At 34.4% G+C, this 24,209-nt stretch overlaps 1 protein-coding gene across 2 annotated transcripts; it reads left to right on the forward strand.

The window, feature by feature from the left end:
• The first annotated feature begins 2,711 nt into the window (after nt 1–2,711).
• On the forward strand, nt 2,712–23,676 carry LOC123709673 (fatty acid synthase-like). Of its 2 annotated transcripts, none has more exons than XM_045661167.1 (40): nt 2,712–2,743; nt 3,237–3,383; nt 3,701–3,893; nt 4,518–4,638; nt 5,849–6,052; nt 7,054–7,170; nt 7,253–7,431; nt 7,834–7,976; nt 8,133–8,336; nt 9,069–9,255; nt 9,433–9,595; nt 11,110–11,279; nt 11,534–11,685; nt 11,773–11,956; nt 12,025–12,173; nt 12,741–12,925; nt 13,184–13,303; nt 13,428–13,537; nt 13,939–14,129; nt 14,419–14,570; nt 14,731–14,988; nt 15,353–15,467; nt 15,657–15,899; nt 16,151–16,582; nt 16,797–16,946; nt 17,115–17,227; nt 17,593–17,743; nt 18,135–18,306; nt 18,765–18,877; nt 19,102–19,260; nt 19,629–19,801; nt 19,881–20,027; nt 20,207–20,416; nt 20,767–20,875; nt 21,333–21,465; nt 21,870–22,020; nt 22,087–22,234; nt 22,445–22,621; nt 22,703–22,805; nt 22,974–23,676. In XM_045661167.1, the coding sequence occupies exons 2-40, from the start codon at nt 3,237–3,239 to the stop codon at nt 23,516–23,518; spliced, it is 6,873 nt and encodes a 2,290-aa protein (XP_045517123.1). In that variant the 5' UTR covers nt 2,712–2,743; the 3' UTR covers nt 23,519–23,676. The 2 variants fall into 2 exon arrangements, with proteins under 2 accessions (XP_045517123.1, XP_045517122.1); XM_045661166.1 differs by lacking the exon at nt 2,712–2,743 and adding an exon at nt 2,755–3,132.
• Nucleotides 23,677–24,209: the final 533 nt, after the last annotated feature.

Raw genomic sequence — 24,209 nt, forward strand, 5'->3', positions numbered from 1 at the left:
TATAAAGCGGACTACAGAAAGCTATTTGCATTTTTCAAAATTATACCTATACACGAGAAAGTACAACTAGGATTATTAAATGAAAACTACTTTACAGAAAATTACCTCAAAACAATTAAAACTCACTATCACTACTCAACACGTAGAAAATTAAAAAACGAATTTCTATTACCCAAATACAATAATTTATATGGGAAAAAAACATTAGATTACATTATTCCAAATTTAATAAACTCGATACCAGCTACACTTCTTACGAATATAACAAGAAACAATATTAAATTTAAATTAAAAAAATACTACATAAGTCAAACAATTATAAATTATGCATAACATAAATTATGCCATATACGTCATTAAAATATATATATATATATATATATTCGAATATAGGAACTCATCCTGTATGTGAATGAGAATTCTCGACAAGAACAGGTTTCTTGCATCGGCTATCTATGCGCGTCAGTGTTTAGATGTGTTTATGACGTTTTACGTGCAATTTTAAATCGTTTGAATGGTTTGATTGTTATAAATTTACAGTTTATATGTCACTGGCCTTAGTATATATATATGTGTGTTAATGATTTAATTATGTTCGACGTCCTGGTGGATAGAAAAACTGTGCACAGTTTGTGTTTCCACCACATCAACTACCTTTATATTAAGAACACTTATACAACAATAAATAAATAAAATAATCGTCTTAAGCGGGTTTTACTGTATCTATAGGTTTAGGAAAAAAGTTCAATAAAGATTCGGCGGTGACCTCTTCGATAATAAATATTAATTCTTAAACAAATTTTATTCATTCGACGTAACAAATATAAAAAAAAATTATATCACTTGTTTAGTACTCACTAGACAACCTTTTTAGTATAGGCAAGCACTATAAAACAATTTTTATCAAATTTAATTCACAACTAAATTACTTACTTAGATTTACCTGATCCCCTAAAGAGTAGATGTTTCTGGAATATGTCTACGGGTTGTTTTCGGTAGTGTACTTGTTGACTTCGATATACTAAACGTTTTTTTCCATTTAATTAACATCCCAAAGCAACTAAATACGCTGCTTTGACTACGATATACTTTGTAACTTATGTTTCAGGGTTTGGCCTTTTGAACTTTATAAACGTTATACCTATTCCTAAATTGTTTTGTAAGTGTAAATATCGTTAGTGGCTGTTGCAAAGCGTTTTATAAAATATCAAAATATTTGTTAGCAATTTTATTTAAAAATATCTAATTAAATTGTAACAAAAGTTTAGGCCGAATTGTGAGGTTTTAACAATAGTTAAATATAGTCCTTAGATGTAAGATACACAGCTGTAATCTGACAAAGACCTGTGACGACATTCCATAACATCCAATACTGACTTTAATAATTTATTTTTATTTTTTATACAGGTTAACTAAGACATGTCAGTCTCTAATAAATGGAAGATAGTCTGTTCTTGCGTTCTATTTTTAAATTGCATTACGTAAATAATTATTGTATCGCATAATATCAAAATATTTGTTAGCAATTTTATTTAAAAATATCTAATTAAATTGTAACAAAAGTTTAGGCCGAATTGTGAGGTTTTAACAATAGTTAAATATAGTCCTTAGATGTAAGATACACAGCTGTAATCTGACAAAGACCTGTGACGACATTCCATAACATCCAATACTGACTTTAATAATTTATTTTTATTTTTTATACAGGTTAACTAAGACATGTCAGTCTCTAATAAATGGAAGATAGTCTGTTCTTGCGTTCTATTTTTAAATTGCATTACGTAAATAATTATTGTATCGCATGGTATATGTGATACCAAACTTGCTACATCAGCGCTACGGATATTGAGAGAACCTACAAAATTATGGGATACAAAAACGTCGTCGTCATCAATTCATCAACCCTGATGAATTAGTATAAAGTGAGTATCGAAATAATTATTACCAATTATATGGTATAATCGATAACAAAAAAGGAATGCTATACGGAAATCTCGACGGTTCTGAAAATGCCGACAAAGACCGACTTTTATGGCGACATTTATTGAACGTGAACAATCTCTATGAAGTAGTAAAGCAAATGTTCCGTATGTAGCTGCTACAAAAATTGGCTTAGTAAAAAACATAAGGGCGAAAAGAAGTTTCCGTAAGTAATAAAAAGTAATAATATTACTACTAGCTTAGGTCAGCATATGGTTAAATACGATACAGTGAGGGCTAAGGAAGCTAGTGATTAATGTTTATCCTTCGCCAAACACTAGCATCTGTTTATGCCCTGAATCACTTCAAATTGACGCCTGCCTCGTCCCTGTGTTGCGACAAAATGGTTTCTACCTCTGGTATATTTGCAATCTGTATGTCACTTACCACGTTTATAATTTTATTTCCACCACACAAATATACAATATTTATAGGATTCTTAACCCACATTATAGTTACTATAGTAATTAAAAATGGATAACTACAAATAAGACACATTAAAAAAGGATTGATCTTAAATAGTACTTTTTATCTATGTATGTTATAATCTTTCTGTATAAAATTGTTGCATTATAGTCTGTATTTTTTATTATAATATATATCTAAGCACCCTGTATCTAATAATATATCAATCTCGAATAAAATTCAAATTTACGAACCTATTGACATTTATTATAATTTATTGTTAATATAAGTGACTCAATGTACTTTTTTTATTAGTTAGTGCTACGTAAGCAAATTAATTGTACGAAATTTGTCTTTAGTAAGTAATAAGTGATTTACCACTATGGTGTGAACGCGGAAGCATTTTATAAATCGTGTGTAACTAATAGTGGGCTAATTTTAAATAGATCGTTTATAAAGAACAGTCTAGGTTCTGAAGCCAGATTTTTGTATCTGTTTTTAATCATTTTTCTTATTGGGATGTGTTCAGTTCATGTGTCTTATACACGCAGTAGATTTTAAAGGTCTGAGACGTCTTACGATTCCTTCATCATATGACCAAGTAATTAAGTAATTGATTGCTTAGTCGAATGACCAGCGTTTTTACGAGTTTACAATGTTATTGTGAAAAACAATTATAGTAATTTATTTAAATTGCCTGAGATTTGCAATTGAATTTGGTTAATGAACAATCCATATACAATAAAGGTTAAGTATGACACATAATTAAAACTGTTTTATTTAAAAAATAATGTTTTTATATATTATAATGTACCATTTTCATATAGACCATGGCGGTTTCTGTTGCATAGATGGCGCCTAAACCTCAAGATTTCGTCGGTTCAAAGAAAGATGAGTGTGAGGCCGGTCTTGACGATGCGGTTGTCATCTCTGGTATGTCAGGACTCTACCCTGGCTGTCACAGTGTAAAGGAGCTCTCGGATCTGCTATACAATAAGGTGTTTATTTTGTTATATTTATTTAACTAACTAAATTTATACGCCGATGATCTTCAAATCTGCGTTCAGTCAAGTCTCGATGATCTCCCACAAGGCACATAATCTACTAACTAAGAGCAGACAGAGAGCAGAGCACATAATCTACTAACTAAAAAATTGGGGGTTTTACTTGATCAAAATTTATCCTGGGGCATGTTAAAGAAGTTGTCTTACCACGATATCCCGCTCACAAGCTGCTTAATAAACTCAAAGTACAAGACCTGTGGGGGGTGTCTTGATATGTAAATATGACAAATACATGTAAAATTGTTTTCCAGGTCAACCCTATATCCGCCGAAAATCCGCGTTGGGAATACAATCATCCAGAAATAACTGACTACATTGGCAAAGCACCCGACATAGAACACTTCGATGCTCAGTTCTTTAGGGTGCATTATCGCCAGGCCAATTCCATGGATTGCATGTCTAGAAAGATCTTGGAACAATCGTACCAGGCTATTTACGATGCAGGTATTACTTTAATACGATACTTCTCCTGTTGATTCCTACAAGTCGTAGTGTATTATAAAAATTTAAATCTAAAACCCAGTGGTAACACAGGCTGTCGACTCATCTAAGGCATGCCGGTGTCCACACGATGTTTTCCTATACGTGTGAGCGTTAAATGCGCACAGACAAACTCCATTGGAAATAAAGTCCTTTGGTGCACAGCTGGCGATCGAACCTACAAACAACCTCATGAGAGTCGTACGCTGAAGCTACTAGGTCAACACTTGCTTATACCTAAAATTTACACCCTATCTGATTTAAAAAGAAATTGTGACTCAACACTATTATTGATTCTTTTTGACATAAGTTCAAACTCATTATTATGAATGTTATAGTTTTGTAGATTTAGCTAACTGTGACTCCCGTGTATCAAAAACGTAATGGTTTCGACATACATGAGTTGTACGTTGTGCTTTGAGTGAGTGCCAGTACGGGATTACATAATATATAAGTGTGATTTGACGTCGGGCGTGTCATTGTTTTTTTGTATTATTTGTTTTAATTTCTACGCCATATTTTAATTACTATTTTATAAATTAAACAATTGAGCTTTTAAGTTATTTATACACAGTGTATATATTGCAGGTGTAAACTGTGAATACCTTTCTGGCAAAAAAGTGGGCGTCTACCTTGGGACCTCTTTTTCGGAGACTGAGAAGTCGTGTATTTATGTCAATAATATAAATGGCGGCTGGGGAATTACCGGGTATGTACATTTTTAAATAAAAGATTCCAAAGAGTGTTGCAATATATCGGCCACATTGCCCGGAAACCGAGGGAAAGAGACCCTAACACGATTGCACGACAGTCCATTGGATCTCTTTTGGTACAAAGGTATCGCAGAGCAGGTAGAAAAAAAATTTAACGGCAGAAATATATGAGTCTTTCCTCCAAATTCGATTTTGTTTCCTTTGGAGTAGAGACTCTTGGGGTACAAGCGCGCCAATTAAAGATCTAAGTTGGCGCCTGGTAGATAGTACCGGTCACCCCAGAGCTGGTGCTTTCCTCGCTCAACGAACCAGTATCGCAATACAGCGAGGAAATACTGCCAGAGTTAAAGGTACACTGCCACAGGGACCTATTCCCATATTTCCTCCCATATAAGGTAAATAATTTTTATGATTACTTTGTAAGTTAAGAAAATTGTGAATACTGTACACTTGATTGTAATCCATATAACTAATAAATAAATATTAATATATAAGAAAAAAATGAAAAGTTCACTGTTCAATGTATCATAGTCATAGTGTAGTATGATTTGTAGTATATCAATGAATATATTAAAATGATAAAAAAAAATTAACCATTTTGCATTTCAAAAATGTTTATGAACTTACCATGGATAGATAGTGTTTAAATGAGTTGTTCGGATTAATACCTGCGGCTGAGTTTTACATCGGAAGTGGAGACAGAATACGAAATAACACCCGTACCACGTTGACGTCCGTCGTTCCACAACTGAACGTTTTTTAAGGCAGTTCTTGCCGCGCACCACTACTATGTGGAACCAGGTGCCCACTGAAGTATTTTCAAACTAATTCGACTTAGGGTCATTCAAAAACAGAGCGTACCAATTCTTAAAAGGCCCTTAACGCACTCGCTAGCCCTCTGCCATTGAGATTGTTCATGGGCGGCGGTATCACTTAACATTAGGTGAACCTCCGACCTGTTTGCCCGTAGAACAGGGGTCTTTAAAAAACTATTTATGCAAACGTTTTTCAAATAACTTCTTTTATATTATTTCTTGTTTTGTGCCTGTTTTGTTTTCGAAGCGTTGCTTACATCGAAAATTACGGTTGCTTATGAACAGCTGTAAACTGTCGTTTGTTATTAAAAGCTCAAATATATTCTATACTATTCTCTATGCTCCATAAAACGAGTGGTTAATGTTAGTTAATGATTTCATACTCTTGCAGATGCAGTAAAGCTATGTTCGCGAATCGTATCTCGTATTGGTTGAACTCCAAAGGACCGTCAATGGTTCTGGACCAGGCCTGCTGCAGTTCCTCTGTTGCTTTAGAACTCGCCTACCAAGCAATCAAACGTGGGGATTGTGAGGCCGCTCTCGTAGGGGCCTCCGTTCTATGTTTTCATCCACATTCTTTTATTCATTATGGAAGGTAAGTAATAATAAAATATTAAATCTTTTGAGAGCAGTAGTGGCAGCTTAGGTCCAACGGGATAGTTCTAGAAAGTACTTACTGAAGTTACTGTTGGTTCCACCTCTATGACCCTTTAATATATAAAATTAAGTCCTCCCTGGTAATGGGTAGACACAGAAAATACCGTTTTAATGATTATACAAGTACATATAAATAATCGTTATAATAGTTATCCTTGCGGTGTGAGCCAACTAATACACGCACAAACGCAGATGACGCACAAACATAATTCAACATTAGTTAGGCGATTCAGTGAATTATTGAATCAAGTCATAATCCAAAACGTTTTTAATATACGGTAGACATAAGCGCTAACTTCGGCTCTAAACTAAATTTAGTATGCAATTGCATACGTGAATTAATTAGGTTAATTATTCAACGTACATTATCAATTGTCTTTTGTGTGCAAATTCTGTTACAAATTAGTTTTCATTATTATTTAGCGTACAATTATGATAATTGTCAGTAACAATAAATTTTTAAAGTTCAAACTTGTCATCAATGATTATTTTAAATGCATGATACAAATACGAGAAATATACAGATAGTTATAAGTATTCAAATCAATTATAAATATCTTAACTGCTCTTATTATATTTAATATCATGACATTATTATATTTAATATTTACATTAATCTTTAAGATAAAAATAACATAATTCTGCTAACATAAATTATTATAAGGACTCATAAAATGGTCCATTTCTGATGATCTACACATTTAACAGCATTCCCTGAAGGCCTAGTAGCTAATACTGGTTTTATGCAGTATAGTAAAGATGCCAAAATTTGATTTACTAAAGCTAGGAATAAAAAAATGTTAGAAAAGGTACAAAAATTGCAGCATTCAAGTTGTTTATTCAGGCTGTGAAATTATTGCATGGGTCTGAAGGTACCGCAGCGATAAAGATTAACTAGTACCATCCGTTCTATTATGATTTTTTGTACCTTTTTTGCAGAATCATGCCATTGACCATGGATGGAAAAACAAGATCATTTGATCAGAATGGATGCGGATGCGCTAAATCTGATGCGATTAACATAATCTTCCTACAAAAAGCGAAAGATGCTGTCAGGTAATACAAATAAAATTTATGAATATATTTAAAATTTGATATAAATTAAATACCTTTATTGAACATGAACTAAATTCAACAGAGTATACGCAGAATTGGTGCATGTAAGATCAGAATTTACATCATTTGTGGAAGGTGAAGAAGGTCCTAGGTTTGGTTTCTACCGTAACCCAAAAGAGGTTGTTAACTTCATGAAGAAGTTTTACAACGACGCCAAGGTTTCGCCGAAAGAAATCGAATATGTTGAAGCGTTTGGTTCTGGTATATATAAAGTCTATCTTATATAGTGCAGTAAAACTACGATGAGTTGACTTGAAACAGTATCACTTACTTAACATTTAAATATCTGAATATTTAAAAATATTTAAGATAGCCTGTATGCCAATACTATACTAAGGACTACATTAAGTTTATGTTATTATATTATATTATATATATTTAAAATTAGTACGAGACCTATAGAGTGAAGGCCTCATCCAAATTCTTCCATTTGTCTCTCTTTGTTACTATTATCCCCGCTGTCTCTTTTATTTCATCTTCCCAGGTTTCTGGTGGCAACCTATCTATTTTATTTCCACTGGGCCAAGTTCAAGTGGGGGTTTGACCCATCTGTCTTAACAGCGTTAACTAACATTATATTACCCGTATAATTGACATTTTTAGGGATGGTGGAAGCTGATGAAGCTGAACTAGAAGCTATTGATAAAGTTTTCTGCGAAGGCCGTACTGACGCACTACCAATCGGCAGTGTTATGTCGAATATTGGTTATAGTGAGGCAGCTTGTGGGATATCTTCTATAACTAAGGTTAGAAGAGTAATTATCCGTCTTAGTATGTAAGCGTATTCTGTGATTCACATACGTCTAAACATGATTCTGAGTCTTCCAAGTACTGAACTTTGTGACATACTTTAATAATTTAAATATATCTGAAGTGCCTTTTTCTTTATTCTATCTTTCCAGGTGCTACTGGGTTTTGAAAGAGGTGAATTCGCAGCGAACATCAACCTTGAAATGCCGCGGGATGACGTACCAGCTATCCGTGATGGTCGAATTAAAGTGATCACGCATCATTGTCCAACTAATCATGGCTATGTTGCAGTCAACACTTTTTCAGTTACGGGCTCAAATTCCCACGTCCTTCTCAGAGGACGTTATAAACCAAAGGTTTGATATTAATTAATACGGTTTTCAGATTTCTTTAAGTCGCTGTTATTTTTATTCATAGTTATTTTAAATGTATCGTTTTTCTATATAACCAACGACAAACAACTAAATGTATTTTTCACGAATAAATTGTTAAATTTCACATATTTAGTATGTACTGAAAGTCTTTAGTAGTGTGCAACCCAAGTGTGCTCCAAGAACTGGGTTTATTTGTACCTATGGGATATGTGCGACGGCAAAGGCCTAGGTTATTTGCGATACCAAGGACCAGAAGCAGCATGTTGCACGGATCTCCGTTATCAAAGACGTTGCGCCTACTGAATGCTGTCTCCTACACTATCGACATATTGTGTGAATTCGCAGAAGCGATATTTTATTATATAACGATACTTTTATTTTATATTTCCCGACATTGTCTTATAGCATAGCCTGTAAGAGTAATGTATGTATTTCTGTAATGAATAATAATATGGGTTTGTCACCCATGACACTAAATCGTAACACTCTGCGTGTTTAGAGAAATTACAAAACTACGTTTTACCACTACTTTTACTTTTTACTTTTTATTAACTACAACAGTAGTTTTGTAATTCATGAAAATATCAAACCCTAGTTTAATTATTTTTTTTAATTAATTAAAATTACGACAGTGGTTAACAACCTATAATAACTCCTATGAAGAGAGACTCGGTTGACGCGTGGTTATTTGGCTATTATTTATCTATCCTACAGAACATACTCCGATACAAAAGCAGCATTCCCCACCTAGTAACGATATCCGGCAGACAGGACTCTTCTGTGAGAAAGATTTTCAACGATCTAAAGAGTCGGCCAGTGGATCCCGAGGAACTAGCTCTCTTCCGTAATATTCATAAGGCCCCCATCGCCGGACATTTGGGACGTGGATTTTTGCTTCTTGGTAATATTTTTTTCATTAATTCATTTTCCCCAACAAACAAACTTTACTTTAAATTCTTTACTATGACCTCTTAACTCTCCTAATCTGAACTTCATACAATTCTGTTGTAAAACATAATACAAATCTCTAAGCACTATTAAATAAAACATAACTTTAGTTTTTACTAACAATTTTAAGACACAAATGAAGACAATGAAACAGTGACTCTAAGTGAGAAATGCGATTACTTCGATAACGCTGTTCGTCCTCTCTGGTTCGTCTATAGTGGTATGGGATCCCAATGGACCGGCATGGGTACTCAACTCATGCGCATTCCAGTTTTTGCAGCTGCAATTGAGAAGTATGTTTCTGACTAAAGTCACTTGAAATTCTTATACACTATCACGAGATGCATTATGACTAAAATGACACTGAAAATGTTTAGAAAATTACAAAACGGCTTAATGTAGAAAGTTGCCAATACTTTTATTGTTTTTCGAAGTAATCTCCGTTCTTATCTACATATCGTCGCTTTCGATGGAACTACTGAGAACAGCAGTGGGCCAATTTTTCGTTAGGGGTCACTTCTTTGGCATTTTTATGCGCTTTCACCGCATCTTCAGGGCTCGTAAAGCGACTACCTCGAATTTTATCTTTAGTTCTTGGGAATAAATGAAAGTCGCACGGCGCCGGGTCAGGTCTGTATGGCGGATGACTCATTATCTCGACACCTACTATAGTCAAAAATTCAACAGTCCGTTTTGGGGAGTGTGCTGAAACATTGTCGTGGTGAAGGAGGATCCAGCTTCGAGGGCGCTGCTGTCGAATTTTTACCAAGACATCAGGCAAGCAGCGAATGACATACCACTCTGCAGTAACTGTCCTTCCATGTTCAAGTACAAATGTCACGAAATGACGTTTCCTACCAAAGAATGAGGCAATCATCTTTTTTCCATGCCTTTCTTTACCATAGTTGGCTGATCCTCGAAAGGAGGCCCACTGAGCTAATTGTCTTTTGGTTTTGGGTTTGTAGCAATGTATCCAGCTTTCATCACCTGTGACGATCTCAAATACAGCATTTGAGTCACCGCCGTTGAACTTAATTAACATTTGGCGACACCAGTCCATGCGAAGGTGTTTCTGGTCGTCGGTTAAAGTATGGGGAATCCTTCTGTTACAAAGCTTCCTGACGCCTAAATGTTCGTGTAATATTTTCTGAAATTGACTCATATCAATGCCTAATCTTGCCCGTATCTGCTGATAGGTCACTCTCTTTTCTTGCTCTATCATGCGTCGTACAGTACTGATGTTATCTTGAGTAGTCCCTGGTAAAAGACGTCATGCGGATCATCATTGAGATCTCTACCTCCAAGTTTAACCTCGTTAAACCAATAGTAAATAGGCACGAGATGGAGCTTCATTAATCGCAGCCTATCAAAGCCTTGTTGCTGAGTAATCCTACATCGAAAGTCATAATAAATCATAGACCGAAAATTTTCTCGCGTTAGGTTCATTTTCACGGGTAACAAGAGATATAGATTTGCCCCCAATTCATAAATACAAATGACAAATGAATGCAATATACTACATTATGTTACCAAAGAGTTCTAAAATTGAAACTTAAAAGAAATTTTCCTTAGTAATGTTTCTAACTGGCCAGTTCTAAACATTTTCAGTTTTACCAGTAAACAGACCTATCATACCTTAGGATTTTTTTATAGAGGAGACCTATAAGCAGTAGTTCCTTGAAAAATTTAAGAAGATTTATTACCGACCAGCTTCGTTAGTTTTCACAAACTTAAAAACATTTTTTTATATAAAAACGATGAGTATTGTCGTCAATCAGTTTTTATATTACAATTAAAACATTCACAGGTGTCACCGTGTTCTGAAGCCAAAAGGCATAGATATTGTGGACATAATCACGTCACCAGATAAAACTATTTTCGATAACATCTTACACTCCTTCGTCGGTATTGCCGCTATACAAATTGGTCTCACAGATGTATTGAACACTATAGGAATATTCCCGGATAAAATTATAGGTATGTAAATGATTAATAACATAAGTACACAGTATATTAATACCTGTCATGTTTACAACTGAGATTAATAAAATTGTCGTGTTTGTAAAAATTTAATCTGACATACATCTGACTTACATGGCTAAGTGTTTCCCGAGTCCCCAAGTTCCCGATAACATTTTGAGTGTTATAAATAAAACTGAAAGATTGAAAGTGGGTGGTATTTGAACATCCCCGTGCTTTGGGTGCGCGTACAATAAGTATGACGTTTTCAGGTCACAGTGTCGGCGAGTTGGGATGCGCATACGCAGATGGCTGTTTTACAGCCGAAGAAATGGTTCTTTCCGCATTCTGCCGTGGCCTTGTCTCCAAACAAACACCGTTTATAAAGGGCTCTATGGCTGCAGTTGGTTTGGGTCATACTCAGGTAATCATATACTCTGATAGAACGTACAAAAGAAAACAATTAAATAATATTTAATGATCATGTTATTCTGAATATTGTCTCCATCAGATTTCCAAATTATGTCCACCTGAAATAGAAGTGGCTTGCCACAACAGTTCCGAGTCCTGCACCATATCTGGCCCAGATGATGTTATGAAAGAATTTGTTGCGAAATTAACAGCTCAGAACGTTTTCGCTAAAGAGGTTCCTTGTTCCAACATCGCGTATCATTCTCGTTATATTGCGAAAGCAGGTAATGCCACGGTAATAATATACTTCGTAGTTTGGGTAAAGACTTAATACAATACTTTTCGTTCCAAGGTTCCGGCTTACAGAAGTACTTAAGTGAAATCATTAGAAGCCCAAAGCCGCGCAGTGAACGTTGGCTCTCCACCTCAGTTCCAGAAAACAGATGGGACGAGGAACCAGCCAAGTATTCATCTCCAGAATATCACACTAATAACCTATTGGTAAATACTCTATTGGTATTTCGTATTGGGTCTATTCCATGCCTTAATGCAGTTATTGAATATGGGAATATTATAAATTTTTGATGATAGCATATTGATCAAATTCTTCACAGTTTAAAATAATTTAAACATGTTAGATAAATAAGTTGGTAATAAGGTTTAAGTTTTTTTTTCTATTTTTACGTTGCGTTATATTTCGTTCCTTGATTTTTTATATGTTTTCCATTACTACATTTTTATTTTTCTATTAATAAAAGCTTACAATATACAAATTTTAACAAACAAGTACTAATAGGCAAGCATACACGAAGAGATAATACAAATATTTAACAAAAAAACTAAACGTAAATCATTCTTTTACATAGTGTAATTTCTGTGTCTGTAAAATGTATAATGAATTATTTTCTTGTTTTTCTAGAATGCATTTTGTTTTAAAACTTATAAATAAATACGTAAATGTTTTCCTTGACTATCATATAGAAAGTTATTATCATTAAATCATTATATTATTTGTATCATTGACTTTCCTTTGCCGGCATAAATCTCCATCATATCTTTTTACTACAGAATCCGGTTCTTTTCGAAGAGACATCTCGCCATATTCCTGCTAACGCTGTGCTCATAGAAATAGCTCCTCATGGATTACTCCAAGCCATTCTCAAGAGATCCCTACCCGAAAGTTGCCAGAACATTTCCCTTACTCGCCGAGGACACCCTGACAATGCGAGGTTTTTATTAGAAGCTATTGGACAGTGAGTATGTCTTGATTGATACTGAATTATTATGCTTTTACTAAAATAATAATTTTAATGTACTTTGTAAAGAAGAGGCAATCTTAAAATTTTACAATAAATAAAAGTAAGAGAGAAACTAATGTTATTATCTGTATGTAATATGTTAGTAAATAAATTAAAAATACCTGATTGTTATTTTAAATATCGAACACCATATCAGAAGAAATCCTAAAGTTATAATGATAATTTGTACATTATATGTCCATATATTAACAGGATTTATATGGAAGGCTACAACCCTAAGATTCAAGAATTATATCCCAAAATAGTGTTTCCTGTATCCACTGGCACCCCTATGCTCGCACACCATGTTGAGTGGGCACAATCTGAAACTTGGTAAGTTATTTTTTTTTTCTTATTGACTACCATTCGTGACGCACTAGATACGTTCAAATAATGGCAATAATTTAATATTTAATTGATAAAAATTTAGTTTGATTGTATAATACAACTGCTCTAGGCCACTACCCCTATTCAAGATAGAAGATCGTAAGAATGCAGCCGCGTGCCGTTTTGTCATTTCCATACATGATGATGAACATAAATACCTCCGAGGGCATGTTGTGAAAGGTTTGTGTAAATTTTTAAAGGTAATGAGGCTTAATAGCTCTTTAGCTTATAGCTTATAGCTATATATGGGAGAGTATTTACACACCAGAAGCTTTGACAACAATTATCAATAACTTAACTGTTTTTATTATTATGGTATTATGATAATTAATATGAGACGCATACCTATTTTTATATGGCTGATTGTGCAATATAAGCTTGGACAACAATTATGAATAACTTAACTGTTTTTATTATTATGGTATTATGATAATTAATATGAGATGCATGCCTATTTTTATATGGTTGATTGTGCGTTTTTTTTATAATTCATCAATCTGAATGTACCAGTTTCTTTTCAAATAAACCTTGATTCGTCACAAAATTGTTATACCCATAAATCATACAATTTGATTTTGTAGGTGTAAACGTGTACCCATTTGCGGGAGCACTAATGTGCGTGTGGGACACTCTGTCTATGGTATATAGCAAGGAGCGAAAGCATATATCAGTAAGATTCCAGGATGTTCACTTCAAAGTACAACCATTGTTGCACGAGCAGCATCAGTTACGCCTGAATGTCAATTTACATCGTGGTACTGGAAGGTTTGAGGTGAGTACAGTTTTGAAGTTTTTATGCGACCTGTCTCCTTTAATGCCTTTTCATTACTGGAGGTTGGCCGTCAGTATCTTGAAGCGTGTCATGTCCTCTGCTAGATGCAGAAACACTTCCCCAGTCGCAACACTCGTCCATTCCCTAACGTTTCGAAGCCATGGTTTCTTCTACCAACGCCGTTATAACGCCGTTTATCCTGGATTTTACCCATTATAATTAACTGAAGGAGGTGGTAGCGCTTATAGTACGTGGAATGTATTTGCGTCTATTTTTTTTTATTCTTCAGGTAACTACGGAAAATTCAGAAATTTTATCAGGGTACATAATTCGGAAATATGAAAGAGGGGTGGTAAAACTCCCAACAGAAACTGATGAAGAATTAATTTTAACGTCGGAGGATGTCTCCAAGCTATTGAAGACCAAAGAATATAATTTCTCGTAAGGAATAATTATTGATTTATTAATTTTTAATACCACAAAGATTAAACTAAAATTGCTTTATGTATTAACATAAGTAATAAGTATGTTATCATAATAATCACCACATTTATCATAGGAATTTCAGCTTTTTAAATATTTAATGATATTTTACCTACAGCGGAGACTTTTTAAGCATCAAAAATGCGGCCACATCCTTGAATCAAGCTAAAATACTCTGGGAAAAGAATTGGTTGACGCTGATTGATGGTTTACTTCAATTAACTATGCTACAGCAAAGTCAGGACGTTTCTGAGTTGGATTATATCCGACAAATTGATCTGAATGTAGAAGAACTATTTAATATTGAGATTCATAATAATAATAACAATGCAGTTCTTGTCGATGGTTATGTTTCGGAAACCCTTGACGTTTCCTGGTAAGAATTATAGTGATCTATAATCAATAATATTTATTCTTCTACTCTATCTCTATCAGTCTCGCTTATATTACTTAAATGAACGTAGGGTCCTTCAAGATAAGAGCATATCAATTCTTAAAACGGAAACGCACTTGCGAGCCCTCAGGCATTAAGTGTGTCCATAAAAAAAAGGAATGAATGGGCCTAATTTTGGTTTCCCGGCCAATCAATCAATCGCCTAGACCAATTTACTGTCAATCAATCAAACAAATGAATTCAATGTAGAAATGTGACGAGTGAAAATTTGTTCATGCCAAAGCCGAACTGTGTAATGTAATAATAGAACCTTACTGTTAGAGAAAAATTACGTTTATTTTACCAGGTGTCCTGGAGTATCACTTCATAATGTCAGATTCCGTTCTCTCCTGGCGAGCAACGAGAATGTTTCTTTAAAAGTGAACAAATTTGTGCCTCATTTTCCTGAGGGTCTAAGTAATGTGAGTTTTTTATCCTATTTAATGAATGCGAAGAGATATAATAATATCACCATAAGATAAATAATTTTTAGAAATTTATGGACCTTAATTTATATTTGTATATAAAATTAAACCGAAACTTCCGTTCTACGTTGAGAGCAATTTTATATCGTATAAGCAATACGTATAAAAAAATCACATTTATTACAGGAAACATCCGCGCTTTCGGTGTTCTTCCAAATGATAGCTGAAAATCTAAACAAAAGCACAATACATGCATTAGTTGTTAACCAGGCCAGCCATAATTTTGTTCAATTAAAAGCCATTACACGAGAGATTCCGGGTGTCAAAGTAAACCTTGCATGTGTAGAAAAGAGTGCTCTTAACAAACTCACCAATATTGAAAACCAATTTCATGTATTGCTTCTATGTGACCTATCGATCCAAGAATCTGTAAGTATTTTTAAAGTTGTTAGAAATTTAAGTTTGGGGAAACCAAAATATCATTAATTACCGTTAAATACTATTTTAGTAGTTTTACGAGTGAGCTTAGTTAGAGATCTTACTAAAGCATTAATAAAAATAACTTTTAAAAAAGTCAAATGTATTTATTAATTTTTATAGAGATACAAAAACAAACTCTTTAATAATCTATAGATAGTACGATAGTAAAAAGATGTGATTCAGATGTGTTTTGTTTTCAGCTTACAGAAACCCTACATAACATCCTTCCACGTGGTTTCTTTATCATAAACAAAGAGTTATCTGAACCAAAACAAAGACTGGCTTCTCTCTACAGCCCATTGTCAATGCACAACATTTCTAATGCTAAAGTCCAACTGCTACGTTGGCGCCCAACCCCATCCTGTTCCAATTCTAGCACAATTGCTGTTGAGTCTACTAAGGATATTGCTTTATTGAACACCAGGCTTTCCCAACTTCCTCCAAAACATAACCTCAATATTGTATCCACACATCCATGCATCTCAGAGTTGAAACAGTTTGTACAAACACGGCAGAAAGTGGGCGTCGGAAACGATAACAATATATACTTGATTGAGCTAAACCAAACTTTGAATGAAGAGTGTTTGAGAAATTTACCATCTCTAAATTTAACTTTCAATACATTGTATCACGTAAGTTTTTATTGATTTATTATGCTATTATTATAAATTATCATAATCCTCCCTCACTATTTGCAATCTCTTGACAATCTAGAGAATCCTCATCTTCCATTGCTGTAATTGGATATATTATCAGAGAGGTGACAAACAGCACACTGCGTGTAATAAAAACCACTATAACTATAATCTTACTATAATCTCTATTTGATTTGTTTCGATCCTCTAGGGTGTCTTGGGAGGCAACTACTACCTGCCCGTAGGAAGTCAAGCGCAATGCACGAGAAATGCAATACTCCAAACCTCTAACATTGGAGATATCGATTCATTGACCTGGGTTGAAGCGCCTGAGCTTTCGGGAGCAGGGATTGATGTAAAGGTATGGACTTAACTGTCCTAAATCAAACTCACTGCCTTTTATCGTAAAAAATCTCAATAAAATCAAATTAAAAGTTCAGATGTAGTACGATGATTTAAATCTAAAATACTTCATTTTGTTACAAAAGTTTAGTAATTTAAATAAATAATTTTAATTTATTGTTTATAGGTACACTATTCAACGTTGAATAGCCTCGATGCAAAGAGGAGCATGGGAGCGATACCTGTTGATTTCCATTCGGACCTAACGTTTGGAATGGACTTTAGTGGTGTGACTGAAAAGTATGTTGTTTATATAAGTAATATTTATTCACAATCACAGCCTGTCATTCGACAAAGGCCTCTTCTAAATTTGTCCAAGGAGTTCTCTAGAATCCACATTGGACCCGATCCCTTTTTTATATCGTCCTCCCATCTTCTTATTTGCCAGCCTCCCTTTTGCTTTCCAGTACGTACATAACACTCTGTTACAGTTGGAAGAGTATAGACCTTAAACGGGTTGTGTCGACAAAAAGCCTGATGATTTTGATCCATTTTATGTAGCAATTTTCGAATGTTAAACCCTATAATTACACACTAGCTGCTTGTTTATTATATCCTTTGAATTATTCTGCTTTCTTGTCGTTCATTATAGACATATGTTTCAGTGGAGTCCGCGTTATGGGTATTATTAAATCGGGTTCCGTGAGTACTATGGTGCGAGCCAAGAGTGAGCAATTGTGGCCTGTGCCTGCGCATTGGACCCTTGAGGATGCCGCTACCGTGCCTTTGGCCTATTGTTTGGCCTTCTACTGCTTGGTAGGTGCTTTGGGGTACTGTACAAGTCTAATTTAATTGTATCACAATTCAAGAAATGCGATGACTAGGATAAATCAAATATATCCTAATCGCATTATTATCTATCTCATTATTAATTATCATTATGTTTGGTACCACTTCATGTTCTTAGTGAGATGACTGTCTAAACGTGATATTTATCTAAAATGTTCACTAAACTTTTTTAGGCATATTATTTTTAGTCCAGTAACTTATACTTCTGCTAGTATGGAAAAAATAGAAAAACATTAACCTCAATAATACTAAGTAGTTACAGTAATAGCAAGAGGACATGTTATGTTTTAGTCCTTTAATGTGTTTTGTATATATAAAACCCGTATAAAATGTCACTAAAATCATTGTTAACTTCTAGACCAGCAGGAGTAGCTTAGTACCTCGTATGAGAATTCTAGTTCATGGTGGAACCGGAGCATTAGGTCAAGCTGCAATCTCCATTGCACTCGCTTTTAACTGTGAAGTCTTTACCACGGTCAGCGACCAGACGAAGAAGCAATTCGTTAGAAAACTCTTCCCTCAGTTGAAAGGTATTTTCAAAGTATTAACCCAAAACCGTTGACCAGAGCAGTGTTGTCCTAGCGGCTTCAGTGTGCGACTCTCATCCCTGAGGTTGTAGGTTAGCCCCTAGCTGTGCACCAATGGACTTTCTATGTGCACATTCAACATTGCTCTAACGGTGAAGGAAAACCGTGAATCGTGACGAAATTGGATTGCCTTAGACTCAAAAAGTTGACGGCGTGCGTCAGGCACAGAAGGCTAATCACCTTCTTGTCGATTAGATTAACAAATGATCATGAAACAGATAAATCTGAGGCCCAGGCCTAAAAAGGTTGTAGGTCCATTAATTTATCTATTTATTAACACAAGAACGATTTAGCAAAATGAACCAATCAAACAACAACAGCATTTAAAGAACTTAAAAAACTTTAAGTAACAGAAATTATACTGGAGCGCGAATTTATTTGCCAATATTATTTTTTTCCAGAGGACCATATCGGTAACTCCCGCGACCACACCTTTGGAGACATGGTGATGTCAGCTACGAACGGTAGGGGTTGCGAAATCATCATCAGCTGCGCAAATAAGGAGCTAAAAAATGTACGTGTATAATCTTTTACAGTCATCCTTCAAATTAACTGTGGTTTGGTCCAAAATAAGACCACCATTAAATAAAATATCCTGAAATAAGATAACATCAATCAGAATATTGAATTTGAAATTCATTTTCTCTTGACATTTCATTTATTAAATTTGATTTGGCTATTGCATCTTTGAGCCTTATCCAAATAAAAGCCCGACAAAAACATTTCGTATATTTCCAGATCTCAATTAGATGTCTAAGCGAATATGGAGTCTATTACGATGCTAGTCTATTACACGAGCATGAAAACTTTTTCCTGGGAATGCATCACTTTACTAAATGCCGCTCTTATGCCACTATTGATCTACGCGGGATTTTCGAGAATGACAATGATATGAAGGTAAATTTTAACAAATTATTTAACTTACCTATATATACCTATTGCATTTACTGAATTTTAGATTAAAATGTACGATATTGTCTATATTATAATGAAGTTACGTAGTAGAACTTTGATCATATTTTAAAATTTAAATGAAATATTGTACATTTTTATTTTTATTTGAAATGTAACTTAACAATTCGTCGATTCCCGAGACTGTAGGCGGTGTTAGTGTTCATGAGCAGCGATAACACTCAACAACAGGTCGTGAGTTTTATTCCTTATAAGAAATAGATTCAGTCTCATACCTGACTTCGCCTATGCTTGATCATTACTGGTGGAAAGGTTACTGTCATATTTACTAGTTGTTGTCATAATATTTCTAGCGATTGCAAGTGCTCGTAAGCGAAGGAATAGCGCGTGGCTACGTACGTCCTCTGTCCCGTGTATCGTTCCCGCCCAGTGACGTCTCTCGCGCCTTCCGTCTATTGGCTGCAAGTAGACATCGCGGACGAGTGCTTCTTGACATGCAACAACCCATTCCTGATGTTAAACCAAGGTATCAATAAATACTATATCTCTATTTTTTTTATTTTTTACATTATCAAATCTATAGTTACGTATTTTAAATTTTTCAGGCTCCAAATATCACCAGAATCATGCAATTTGATCATATCAGACGACGATGTATTGGCGATCCAGCTTGCTGATAGACTGGTCGCACAAGGTGCTAAGCAACTTTACATTCAGGCACCTTATACTAACGCGTTCCTAGTTAAACAGAGGTAAAACTTTGTAAAACATTATTTAAATATATTAATTACGATAGACAAATAGAATCTTTCATCTTATCAATAATAATCTAAAATAATAATCACAAATAGGATTCTTTTTCATAAGTATCTACACCAGAAAGAGAGTAAAATACAGCTTGCATAATATTGACAAAAACGCTTGTTTCCAGATCGTGGAGAAGGTCTGGAGTGCACTCAGTAATCGACAGACAAGGGCTCTGGAACAAAAACTATTGTGATATTCTCATTAAAAAGAGTAGGGTTTTGGGAAAAATCGACGTTATATACACGATTGTCAGTAAACAACAGAAGAACACTGATGTTACTACGTATTTAAACAATTTTATATCAGTCGTGGAAAACTTAGTCCCAAACCTCAAGTAAGTGATTTGTTCATGCAGAGGTGGCTTTACCTATGATGTAGAGCATATGTTGCACATGGACGCAACGGTGATAGGAACCGGCTCTTTCAATAAACTTGCGCTATTGTAAATTTGTATGTATTCCATTTTTAACGCGCTCTCAGTAGAAGGCGCAAGGGATGCGCCTGTTTGCATAATTTTATTCAAACGCATCCATTTAAACACTCTCGTTGGTGATAAGCATTATATTATGATATTCTATCGGTCTATCGGACAGTTACAGGATTTCGATTTCTTCTCCATTTTCTTATTTAAAAAAAAGAAATTATGTGAATAATCTTCATAATGCGATTTTTTATTGGACGCAGACACCTTGCCGTTATTGATGTGGGTAATCGTATCAGTAATGATGAAGTAAGATCACCAATTGAGCATTATCGAAACTTGACAATTATCAAATCACCAGCACTTGAAACGGTAAGTTTACGAAACTCACAATAATAATAAATAAATAAATCAGTGGTCCTACATCATTTTTGGATCTGGGCTTCAGATTTCTCTATCTGTTTCAAGATCTTATGTGCCCGACACACGCCGTCGTTTTTTGGGTCTAAGGCAAACCGGTTTCCTCACGTTGTTTTCTTCACCGTTCGTGCGAATTAAATTCGCACATAGAAAGAAAGTCCATTGGTGCAGAGCCGGGGATCGAAGCTACGACTCACGGATGAGAGTCGCTCGTTGAAGCCGCTAGGCCAACACTGCTTTTAAATGGAAACTAGCAACACTATTCGCTTCAATTTGTATGTGTTTTTATGAACATACTTCAAATCATATTCTTTAGATATTCTTAGTAGCAGTAAGGGTCTTGCGCTGTGGACACATTGTATATAAATAATATAATTTTACTATTTATGGTTTTAAACATATTCTGTAGGTGCAAGGTGCATTATCAATAAAGCCAATACTAAAAGTACTGGAACAAGGTTTGAAATCTGAAGAACCTGTGGTTATTGTATATGAGCTTCCTGAGGAGAACTCTTTGTTAGAAGAGATTGCTAATATTGCTAGTAAGTCTTTTGCTTCTATGAGTGCTTGTGTTCATTATTCGCATTTACCAATAACTGAACGCCATATGAATCTATCTGTAAAAAAGATTAAAGGTGACTAAAAAAATATTGTCTCTATAATCTTAAGATTATAAGGAAATGAAGTGTGAGCAGTTCTTAAAGAACTTATTTAGTAAATAAATATTAATAGTTTTAATGGTATTAACGAAGCTATTACATTCTTAGTTTCTTAGTCAATAGCACAGAGGATGAATACCACCATGGCGATCTGGGATTCCAGTCCATAAAAGATAGAAACAGGCACTTACGCCATAAACAATTGGAAGTTATTAAATTATGTTTGATGTGGGTTACGAAAACGTTCAGAAAATATTGCGTCGGTACAGCTGATACTTTGTTTTCAGAATTTTGTCTACCAAAAAATCTTGTGAATACACTCACTCTTAAGGAGCTCTGCAAGGACTCAATCGCACTCATACCAGTGAGAGCTCACTTGCGCGATAAGTATCACATCGTTCTGTCTGAAGAGGAGATACCAGATCTTACCATAAGCCAGTATGTTCTGTTCCCTTATTATGATTCCTGTCTCCTTTAGAAACATTATATGGACCTTTTTTTCAGGATTAAAAAACTTGAAGAAAGTCTTTTAGATTCGACATTTACGGATGTCGAAGGATTTGCAAGCTTTTACTCACCCATAGAAGCCGATGAACTTCATGGCACTACGGAAATGGTCGTTCTTCCCACATTAATGAAATCGATTAATATGGTAAATTATGAATTCTTAATAACGTTAAAAGACTTGTATGTCAAAGTCATATTGAATTCTACACTAAAAATATGGCTAAACTTTGAAATTTCGTTAAATATCGATTCAGCGAAATGATCAGCATAAACTGCCGTTCCATGAAAACATCGATTCTTCAGTTCATGATAGACAAAGTATGAACTAATATTTAAGTATTTTTTAACAACACAGGGGCATGACGAATTTGACGTAAATCAAAAGTTCTTATGCGTGGTACCAGGTCTGGAAGGACACAATGGAAGATTCACGCTTTTATGTGAGAGACTCAAGTTATTAACATTAGTACTCCAACCTGGTTTGTCGCATCCAGATGAAACACCTCAGGAGTTAGCAGCTAGATTTGCTAAGGTATATAAAAAATCCTAAGTCTAGTTTTTTTAGGAAGGAATATTTTAATATGTTTTCTACTCACTACTATCATATTTTTAGGTTTTCATGAAAAGAACTGGTACTGTCGGCCACTTTTATCTCTTGGGATATGAGACTGGTGTCATAGTGGCGTTAGAAATGGCTAAAATTCTCGAGGAACATGGTAAACACTAATTTTATTTCTGTATGATGTACCTTGCAAATATATAAGTGTAACTAAAACAATTTTTGCTGTATTCGATAAAAACATTCTACCCATCGAAATCTTTCCACCAGACCATTACAATATTTATTTATTTTATTGGAGCCTTAAAAAAACGTTTTTTATTAGGTCTCGAGGGAACTGTATTCTGTTTGGGTGGAGCTCCTAAAGATGTTCTGGCAGAAGTCAATTATATTCTTAACCAATTTAACAGCGAAGAAGAACTGCAGAATGAATTAATACGACACATGCTACGTATGAACTTAGGCAATGATAGTTCCAACGTTCAGCTAAAAGGCACCTGGGAGGAAAAAGTATCTTCATATATTAAATATATTAAGGGAAAAGTGACTTCATCTTTGCAATACAGCCGAGAATACGTCTTGTGCGCATATGGCCGGATAAAGCAAATCCGACAGTGCAAAGTTCAAGTTACACCCCTTAAATCTCAGGTCATATTCCTTAAGTCCAGAGTGTCAGTTAAATCCTGTGATTCCTACCAGTACTATTCTGAACAACCTGTGATTGTTTATAATCTAAATACTTCTTTGGCTAATGTGACTCAAGATTTGCAGTGCACGGCAATCGTTAATAGGCATTTAGATGAGGACATTCTGAAAGCTTTTAATAGAGCTAATCTTTGCTTTACCTACAGTTGCAAGACTAATTATTAACATGAAGTAGAAATAAAACATTTGGTGGTTTAAATAAAGCGGAATAAATGTATACATAAGTTATAATTAACCAAGGTGGTGAAACTTAATGTGGAATTTATATTCATTATTTATATATAATAAAGGCAATGGAATTTATATTCATTATTTATATATAATAAAGGCAAATACACATGATACTGAATATTACTTTTAAAAGAGGAACTTTCAATAGTACTAACTAGTTAATAATCTATTTATCTAAATAAATGAGATAGTTAGATTAACATAGTTACCATTATTTTATTTAAAAAAACATATCGTAACCATGGCAACAAACACCATATCAACTTCAATCCACTTTATATAAGTATAAAAATTAAAACTCCGTACCTTACATTCAGCCCTTATATTAAGAATGAACAAAATAGGCTTGAAATATCATTTACAAAGATTATTCCATGTCATGTAGTTTTTATGCTATCATATAACTTCTGAACTGAACTTCTTTTTATTTAAAATTCATATTCTAATTTAGTAGTGAAGTAACTTTTTCCCTTTCATTCTAAGAGGCGTTTGTGTTTTGTCGAAGCTTATAAGCTAAACCTATTACCTTCCTCAGTGATAACTTTTTCGTTCCTTGTATCATTAGCGTATTAGTCATGTTATCAAGTCAAAGCTAGCAAATCTTAAGGATTTAAAGACACCTCAC

This window comes from Pieris brassicae, chromosome 5 (genome assembly GCF_905147105.1).
Source record: "Pieris brassicae chromosome 5, ilPieBrab1.1, whole genome shotgun sequence".
Taxonomy (NCBI): domain Eukaryota; kingdom Metazoa; phylum Arthropoda; class Insecta; order Lepidoptera; family Pieridae; genus Pieris; species Pieris brassicae.